Source organism: Acanthisitta chloris, unplaced genomic scaffold, assembly GCF_000695815.1.
Source record: "Acanthisitta chloris isolate BGI_N310 unplaced genomic scaffold, ASM69581v1 scaffold782, whole genome shotgun sequence".
Classification (NCBI taxonomy): domain Eukaryota; kingdom Metazoa; phylum Chordata; class Aves; order Passeriformes; family Acanthisittidae; genus Acanthisitta; species Acanthisitta chloris.
The window spans coordinates 54,430-63,821 of NW_008658602.1; the positions used below are offsets into that span (position 1 = coordinate 54,430).

Consider the following 9,392-nt stretch of genomic DNA (forward strand, 5'->3'; position numbering starts at 1 on the left):
CGTTACTGTCTGTATCACATAAAAATCTTCCATGTGTAATCTGAAAGATGAGAGTGAAAAGCAAGTTTCCTCCTGTATGCTGGTCTCAATTTTGGGAGGGAGAATCCAAGAAAAATACCTGCTCTGAGACTGAAATATGTGGCTGACTGCAAAGTCAACCTCCAGAGTTGTCAGGGGTTTGATTGTTCGTTTTCATTGGGTTTTCATTTGTTTAAGCCAGATGTTTAGTAGAATGCTGAAGGCCTGATGACTTCTAATCATGGAATTTCACCTTTGGAAGTTAAAACTAACCTTTAAGCATGTACATTTTGAGGTAGTTCTGAATGTTGTAGTTCCATTGCATGGGAACTTGGGATTTTAATGATTCTTTTTCATGTCTGAAGACTTTGAGAGAAACTTCAGTGTGGTAATCTAAAGAGTAACAGCCAACCTGATGTGTTCACCTGAAATAATGGCAAAGTTTGTTCTCTCTCTCATGGGAGGGGAGGGTGATGCCACTGACAGACATCCTGGGTTGCCATTGTCTCTTGTCTTTCCTGGTGATGGTAACAGGGATATCCTTTTCCTCACAGGCCATCAAAAACAATGCTGGATTTAGAGTATGGATCTTATTCTTCCTTGTGATGTGTTCATTTTCCTTGCTTTTCCTGGACTGGTATGATAATTAATTAAACACACTATTGTCTACATGCTTCGTTTGTCAGACTGTTGACCTTTTTTCCACCGGAGTGAGGTATATGCCATACCAATGGATTTGATACATTTTTCCATACTTCTAGGATGAAAATATTTTTCAATAAATAAGTGTGAATGTATCCATTAGTGCAGAGGGAGCTGATTGCAGTCATTTTAAATCCCTTGGTCGAACATAAAACCACACTTAAGCCTTCAGAGAACACAGGAACCTTTGACAGAGCTGGGAAGAAAACTACTAGCTGGAGCAGAGCTACCAGAAGGAAAAAGAACAATAATGGTTTTGTCCCAGCCACCCATCTGTGGTGTTGGAAGTGCTGCTCCCAGCCCAGAGCAAGAGAAAACTGTTCCTGTGCGTCTACACCGTCTCAGGCATTTATTTCATCACACTACTTCAGTACACAGTGATCACTTTGCACATGTATGACCTCTACTTCTAATCCTTTGAAACTACTTGACTCAGAAATCAGCTTGATTTAATAGCAGTAATAATGATAAGGAGTCAACTAAAGAGCTTTCCTTCTAGGTGAAAAGAGAGAATACAACACCTATTGTGCAGTGAAACAGATGTTCTGGGATGCTGAAACAAAGCCAAAGGATAGGCAATAATAGTAAAGTCAAACTCTTCAAAGTACTAAAACTGGGAGCAATTTGTTAGCTAAAAAAATGAAAGTCTCCAAACCAACTGCAGATAAGAATCAACAAACTTCCCACCTGCTAATTCAGAGGAAAAATGGGTTTGACTTCAAGAAGCATAAGCAATGTTTCTCCTAGATTTTAAGGCTTACTGTTGATTGTTATGAGGAGAAAAAGAAGTTGTTTCTCATCAGTATTTACTTGTGCATTAAAGTTTTATTGTCCTAAAGTTAAGGGGAGGAGATATATCATGAATCATTTTGCTGTAGGACAGTCTTGGGGGAACAGATCTTTCCATCCTGTAAAACCTGAATGTCCTCTGTAAATATGTTGGTAGGCAATGTGTGTGTTTTGCTATCTCTCTTCAGAAATGTATATTTCTATACATCATATGCAACAAGCAGCATCATTCTTAGTCTTTGCTCTGCACAGAGTGAAAATGTCAAAAGTTACATGGGAATTAATTAATTAGATTCCATAAAGCAGATGCCTGTCAGAAAGTGCAAACATGGTATGTTTTGAATAGCTTAACAGAAGCTTGAGATTTTTAAATACAAAGAAAAATTCAGCACATAATTTATTGCTTTTTATATATTCCACATACCATGATGACTTAATAAAAAGCCTTTTACAGCTGCACTGTGTAATGCACATTTTGTCTCAGACCTAGAGGATTGAGTCATAATGGTTATTTTTACTGTTTTGGGATGAAAGGCTTTGCTAAAGCAATTCTGCCAGAGAAAAACAGAAGTAGAGCTGACCATATTTGCTCTGATACACAACAGCAACAGCCCATAATGTTGCTTCCCCTTCAGTTTTGTATAGACTCTACCAAAAAAAAGGAACTTTTGACATGTCCACTACACCTTGTCCCATTCAAGTTACATGAATAAAAAGGTTGACTTGCTAGCCCAGATGTTTCACACGCTTAATTTTGTACGTTAAATTAATAAGATGTCCTCTTTGTAATGTATATTTAAGATTTATAATAAAAACAAAAACATGATTTCACACAAAGAATAGGTAAGTTTGTAATTACAATGGAACTTTAACGTGCATCCACAATACTATGTTCCTCTACGTCTTTTCCCCTCCCAAGCCATACACAAACAGTTCTACTCTTCACTCTGTTTCACATGGAGCTTTAAAAACAGCCAGTTGTGGTATCTAATACTCTACTGTTCCACTTGTGATGCTTCATGGGTTTAAAAAAGTAGCAAACTGCAAACCATACATAAACAGAAAGGGTTTTTTCCTAATCAATAAAAAGGGAAAATGTGAATGGAAAAAAAAAAGAGAAAATTTAGACATCACAACTCCCTCAGTTGTATCCAACAAATGACACAGTGGACTACATGTACTGTGAATAGGCTTTCTGCCTCTTAAGTATGATCAAAAGATGTCTTCTCTCATTAGAACATCCTGAACTGTATATTTTTTACACTACCCTCAACACCCACCTCTAAAACTGTCTGTGTTTTTCCATAACGTCTATCTAGTTCGTGTTTCAGTGCACATCCTTACCAAGATGCTAAAGCCACAGTGGAAATGCAGTTAAATCCTGTTGACAGCAATAAGAAAACATTGAGCATGCCTTGTTGCAGAGAACTTCATTATCACTTACAAATAAACAACAGTAAAGGAAATGGAAGGAAAAATGCACCCTGACAGTTTCTTTCTCCATACAAGTCGTTACATTATGCCCTGGGTATCAGTGCTATCATTCTTGCTTGAGCCCAAACTAAAGATTACTTACAGCTTTCAGCTAAACAAGAGATCACTCTAGTTATGGCTGGGGTGTTTCAGTTTGCAAAATGACAGAGTTAAAAAAATTTATAAGTATCTGTTCATACAACAGAACACATGAGTTATCTAAGGTCCAAGCCCTGAAAAATCCAGTGATGAAGTCTATCAGTCTCCAATAAACTGCAGGAACATATCTAACATCAGATTTCTTTTTAACATTGAAAATGGTGTCAAAGCTCTACAGCAATGCTGATATGCACCTGGGGTTATACCCATGAATGTTCTGCAGCAGGTTTTTGTTTGGGGTTGATATTTTTTTTTGGTGGGTTTTTTTTATTTGCAAAGCAGTATCAGCAAACAGAAGCAATTGCACCATAAACATGAGTAACCTCTAAATTATCCATAATTATATTGAATGAAAAGTTCCTTGAAGTCCCTTAGTAGTTACCTTCGAATGACATAGTTTTAATAATTAGCTTATCCTACTAAGCTGATTTCTCAGCCGCCTCAGTCTCCTGCTCAGACAGTTTCTCCTCTGACAGTACTGTCATCCACGGCGACACGGAGCGCGTGATGGTTTGCTTGGCCAGGTTGTAGTGGTTTATCACTGTGTAAAATTTCCCTCGAGCACTGGAGTCTTGTTCAGAGTAGTAGTTTTCCAACCCAGCTGGAATGCACTGATTATTCTGAAAAGAAAAGCCATCACTTAGATGACAGATACAGCCCCACACACACCACAAGTAGGTTAGGGGTTTTTTTTTTGGTCTCCTTTTAGTCTAAGCCAACAGTCACTTTCTGTGAGTCAAGATGCAACATAGAGCAATTAACTGCAGTGTTGTACTGTGTTCAACATGTTCTTCCCTGCAGCCCTTAAACTACTCATACATTTGTCAGGAGGACCAGTCTGGGTTTATATGCCAGAATAATTAACATACAAGAACATGGTTGCCTAAAATTATTTTTACAAATATTCCATCTCTAGTTCCAGCCATATTTTGCTGTTTTTTCCCTGCCCACCTAGTTCCAACTGTTTGGTTTACAACTACAGCTGCCCATATCCTACTGTTAGATTAACTTCAGGCAATTTACTATGGTGTTTGCAGTCTGAGGGACAGAAATTAATACAGATAGATTGGTGCCAAGGTATGAACAGTTTTACAGCCCAGTAATGAAGCCATACAGGGAAAACACTGTGGGTGGCCAAGCATATGTGCAAGTGTGTACACACATACAAAATACTTCACTCTTGATTGTCAGAAAGATGTAACCAACAGCAGGCTTTGAAAAAAAAACAACCCAGAAAACAACAAACCTATCTGTAGCTGTGGGACTATCTTACCTCATTTCACAGAGTGCAAGAGTGTTATATGGAACCTGATGCTCAAAGCTTTGGAAAGTGAAATAGGTGATTTAGAGAGCTAAATATTAAGTAGGATCTGAATTATGCTCTCATCTTAAAAACCAAAGTGAATGTGCCTGTGCAGCATATTTGTGTCAGGTATCATCTAGCAACCATTCCAGTGATGGTGCAGGGAGAGCCTATGAAGCAGCTAAAGGAAAAGATTATTTGGATGTTTACTGTGACCCCCCAGGTTTTGCCCCAGAAGGTCATGGAGCCTCTCCACAGGTTCTCATGCCACACCAGCTAGTCCAGGCAGTCTTGCCTGATACCTCAGCATGTTGGGGCAGTTATCTGAGCAAGTGAATTGACTCTCCCTAAGCTAAGTGTAACTGCAGCTTGAGGAAAAATAAGTTAAATCATCTCTTCTCTGGCTGCTTTAAAAAGAAATAGACTATCCAATATGTATCCATATTTACTTCTGAGGTGACTTTTGTCCTTGTCAAAAAAACCCCAACAAAAACCAAAGAGAAGTGGCATAAATAAGCACCAGTAACAGGCTCTAACCTGTGCCTGTGACTGAGGCCTCAAAGTGTGTCAGACCCACTAGTGCCCAAAGTTAACCACATCCACCCAGGTTCCCTTATTTGGTATATTTTGTCAAGGCAGCAGCTGTGGTAAATCTTCCCTCCCAGTTTTGTTGAAGCAGCAGGACAAAGCAGACAGGATTTAACACTGGCTAAGCAGCACCTGTGCCTGCTCTGTACTGCTGAGGTTTTCCCATGGCCATAAGCATCATATATGCTGCAAAACTGGGACCTACATTTATAAAAACATAATCCAGGAGTCTGCAATAGAGCTACTCATGTTTGCTTACATCAGCCATGCCATCTTGTAGAAGTATTATCCATGCATTATCTGGGATAACTGACACTACTTCTGATGTGATAAAATGACTAAGTAGTACATAGGCACAGATATTTGGAGTGATTATTTCACCCAGGCATGGGAGGTAGTCACAATTCTAAGTATTTAAAATGAGGGAAGGAACACAATCCATTGAACTAATGAAATCTGCCAAGGAAATTCAAGCAAATATAATTATTAGGGCTGAAGACAAGCCAAGATTACTGCCAGTCTAAAAAAAAACTGCCACAGAATCTCATGTTGCTTTTAGGAGCAATTTGCTTTGTAACAGGCAAAAATGACTCAGTGACTTTCTTCCTGTAGTCACAAACATGCACATCTGATAGAGGTGCCTGGAGAAACACACAGAACTTTCCATCTTCACTGCATTTTTGCTCCAAGGATTTCATGCTTCTAGCAAAGAAGCATGAAAAAACATCCCTTTTTACTCCTTGCCCCTTGTGTGCTGCCCAAGGATGGTCCCTTGTCCTAGCTCCTAATCAAGGCAAGCCATGCAGCACTCAGAGTGACTGAGCAATGGGAACTGCTGCCAATTCCTGCCCGGCCACTTGCCTAAGACTTTCAGTTATGTAGGACAGTTCTCTCCATCCTTTTGATTTGTTTCCATGGCTCCCAGGTGAGAGAAATAAGAAGGAAGGCCACGAGGAGAAAGTGGGATGCTGCAGAGTGAGTTGCCAGTCTCCTCTTTCTTTCACAACCTTTCTATTTCAGGAATTAGTCACGGGTCATGACCCTTGATGCCAGAGAAAACCCTGGCTGCCAGTCCACATCTGGCTCAATGAAGATGACTCCTTTTGTTCCTCTGACATGAAGACCCCAGTGGGATTCACTTATAAATAGTATCTTCTGTCACATTAACTTTACTGGGTCAGTAATTCCAAACGTTCTAATAGCTGATGGTGTGGTGTTCGACGCATCGAAATGACTTTGTTGTACTGTCCATGAGTCTGACAGAACTCAGGTGTTCTGGCAACAAAAGCTAAAGGGTAACATGCAGGACAGGGCACTGAAGCCCTGGAGAAATTCCTCCAGGTCTTTGCAGTGAGTCTCACCACTAGGCAGTGTAGAGTGCTCCAGAGGAACAGCACTACTAGGGCTGTCCCAAAAAGCTTAAGCAAGCACAGAATTGAGGCTCAGGCAGTTTAAGATTGCTACACAAAGGAAGATTAGCACCTTTTTGAGCACACCTTCTCGTCCTGGAGGCGTAGGACAGCAGAAACCTTTGGAACTGCTCCATGTATGAGAACATCAAAGCAGAGAAGAGTGAGTCTGACTCAGAGCTGCAGTAGCTCAGCTCTTATGCAGAGATTCCTACATTACCAGGCTTCCTGAGGCAGGGATACCTTTGTCCTTAACCAGAAATCACACCAGCATCTGAAATCTGGGGACATCCAGGCCAGAGAATGTTGTTGGGTATGCCTGAAGCATGAAGCCAGTCTACAGAGACATTGGTCACAAGGTGACAGACTTCATGTCTCTAGGACATCTGTGCCAAGCTATGCCATGACATATCATGGACTCTCCCCTCCAAAAAAATAGATGCAAAGGCAACAAATAGAAATTCATGTCGACACTGGTAGTTTCAGGCCTTGCACCATACGGTGTGAAACCCTTTAAGAGTTACATGACCAAAGATGCTGTGTCTCCTGGCATTATGCTATCAAGCAGCTAGGAAACAGCCACCAAAGAACCACTGGGAGAGTAACTAACACAGCCCTGTGTATGTGCTGCACCTCAAAAACACAGCATGAGCCAGGAGACCTTCTGCCTAACTCCTGTCCCAAACTCAGGACCCTATGGAGAGAAACACAACCATGCTCTGGTCACAGCACAGCTGAAATATAGCTAAGGAAACTGTTCTCCCCTTAAATACTTGTGACATCAGCAAGAAAAGACAAAGCAAGTCAGAAGGTTACAGCTCAAAGGAGAGGACAACACAGTGTGAAAGGAAGCTGAGGCAGCAGAGTGTTCTAGACTGACACAGGAGCACACAACTGGCCGTTCCTGTCAAGTCAGGATCACATCAATACAAACTTGGTAGGAGCATACAGTCCATATTCCACATTGCTCAATGCCAAAAGGAAGCTTAGGAAAAAACAGGGCAATTAGCCCATGAGACATGAGCACAGAGGGGTTTCAGTGCTCGTCTGAGACAACGCAAAAACCCAACAGCAGAACCAAACCTGAATCTCCTGAGTTACAGCCAAGTATTCTAACCACAGCATCTTCTGCCCTTGAACCAAAGAAAAGCAGTAACCAACTACATACTTGAAGCTAAGTTAATCCAGCAAGGCATCACTGGTTATAATTTTGGTCTAGATTCTTGTAAGATATTAATGTGCCTGAAGTGACAGACTCAAAAAATCGTGAACAGGATTGTCAAGGAGTGCTAAGGCAGCCATTCCTTCTTAAATCCTTTTGAAGATCATACTGGGTACCCATTTGATTCATTAAGTGACTAAATATTCTTTAAAAAATGAGAGGGAAGAATGCCATCATCACTGCTGCTTTTCATGTCTAATTACAGCCAAGCTTAACCCTGCTAAATTTACAACTGAGAAATCAATGTTACTTTTCTGACTTTCAGCCCAGGTCATAGCTGAGAAGCCAGCACTGACATCTCACAGGAATGAAGGGAGCCCAGCCTCCCTTTTGGTTAGGACCAGTATTTTTTTTCCAATAAATGTGTTTTCCCTTTTCTGGCATCACTTCTGGCCTGTGGCAGTAGGGCTTGGAGGTCACTGTTCTAGAACAAGGAGTTCTTCCTACAAAAATAAACCTAAGGTAACTCTGGTACTCTTAATGAGAACATCACTCTACTGCTTCTTTGACACATATTTCAGAGGGATTTTTTTTTACCTCCAGGTTTTATCATTCTCTTATTTCCTTTCTCCAGGTTTTATAATTCTCTTATTTCCTAAGACATTCATTTGGAGGAACATGCAACATTAAACCATATGACCCAAAAACAAGGGCTTTGTTCAGACAACTGCAGATGAAGCAAGTGTGAAGGACATCGGTATTTGGACTTCTGCTATGTTTTCAATGTTTAAAGCATTAGAAAAATAACATTATTGAAATTGTGCAATAGCAGAACCTCAATTGTAAATTAAGAAGAATGAAACAGAGCAGGAAACACACTAACTTAGGAAAAGAAACACAAGATTCTATGCAAGACAGCATGACTTCATCAAGGTTATGCATAAAATATCACAGAATATCACATATTGGCCTATTTTTCTAGAATGGGTATGTCATTTACCTTGAAAACAAATCCTTCTGGACAGGTATGATCATACTTGTAAACCTTGTAGACTACCAGAAACACAACACATGTTAGGAATGCAAGGGCAAAAAGGACCAGCACAGTCACCTGTAAAGAAAAATAAAACATGCTTATGTTAGCAATGCACTGCTTATTACAATGCTGCTTGTTACTGCAGGCAGCAGAGGCCAGATATGAATGCACTTTACAGTAAAATCAAGCAAAAGATAAAACCAGCTGCTTAATTATTGAGGGAGAACAGGGAAGCTGCATGTTAAGTGCTTCTACCTCCCCCTTCTCAGCAAAGGAAGCACATCAGCTGGTCAGTGGCTCATTGCCTGTGCACTGCAAGGCCTTTTTAAATCACATTTCTGTTCAGGGCACACATGAGGCCAGAAGGACACATCAGGCTACCTTGGGTCTGCGGTTTATTCAGCATTTGGATGATGTAAGTGCAAGTCTAGTTTGTGTCAGCTGATAAACACATTTGTTTTCCCTGTGCCTGTCCAAGAATGGAGTCAGGAAGTTAGCACTGGTGTCATCCAGATAATACAAAGGTGACTCTTGCAGAGCATGGAGAAAGTAATGTCTGTCCTTTCTTGTTAGGATCAGAGTGTGTGGAGACCTCATAGCACCTTCCAGAAGCTGAAGGGGCTCCAGGGAAGCTGCAGAGGGATCTGTGTTAGGAGCTGCAGGGACAGGACAAGGGGCAATGGGGACAAATGGGAAGAGAGGAAATTTAGACTAGATATTAGGAAAAAGTTTTTTCCTGTGAGGGTGGTGAGA

At 40.7% G+C, this 9,392-nt stretch overlaps 2 protein-coding genes across 2 annotated transcripts in view; one reads left to right on the forward strand and one right to left on the reverse strand.

Moving 5' to 3' along the window:
• The window catches only part of STX18 (syntaxin 18), a gene marked incomplete at its 5' end in the record, with an annotated part of 27,923 nt that extends 27,226 nt beyond the window's left edge, over positions 1-697 (forward strand). Inside the window, one exon of the mRNA XM_009085150.1 lies at positions 573-697. Within this exon, the coding sequence (XP_009083398.1) occupies positions 573-668 (96 nt within the window). The remainder of the gene's footprint in view (positions 1-572) is intronic.
• Positions 698-2,298: 1,601 nt separating this feature from the next.
• Positions 2,299-9,392, reverse strand: part of LOC103812140 (neuron-specific protein family member 1) — a 22,637-nt gene continuing 15,543 nt past the window's right edge. Inside the window, exons 3-4 of the mRNA XM_009085149.1 lie at positions 8,604-8,714; positions 2,299-3,761 (exon numbers count right to left, since the gene is read on the reverse strand). Coding sequence (XP_009083397.1) covers positions 3,561-3,761; positions 8,604-8,714 — 312 coding nt within the window. The 3' untranslated portion in view covers positions 2,299-3,560. The remainder of the gene's footprint in view (positions 3,762-8,603; positions 8,715-9,392) is intronic.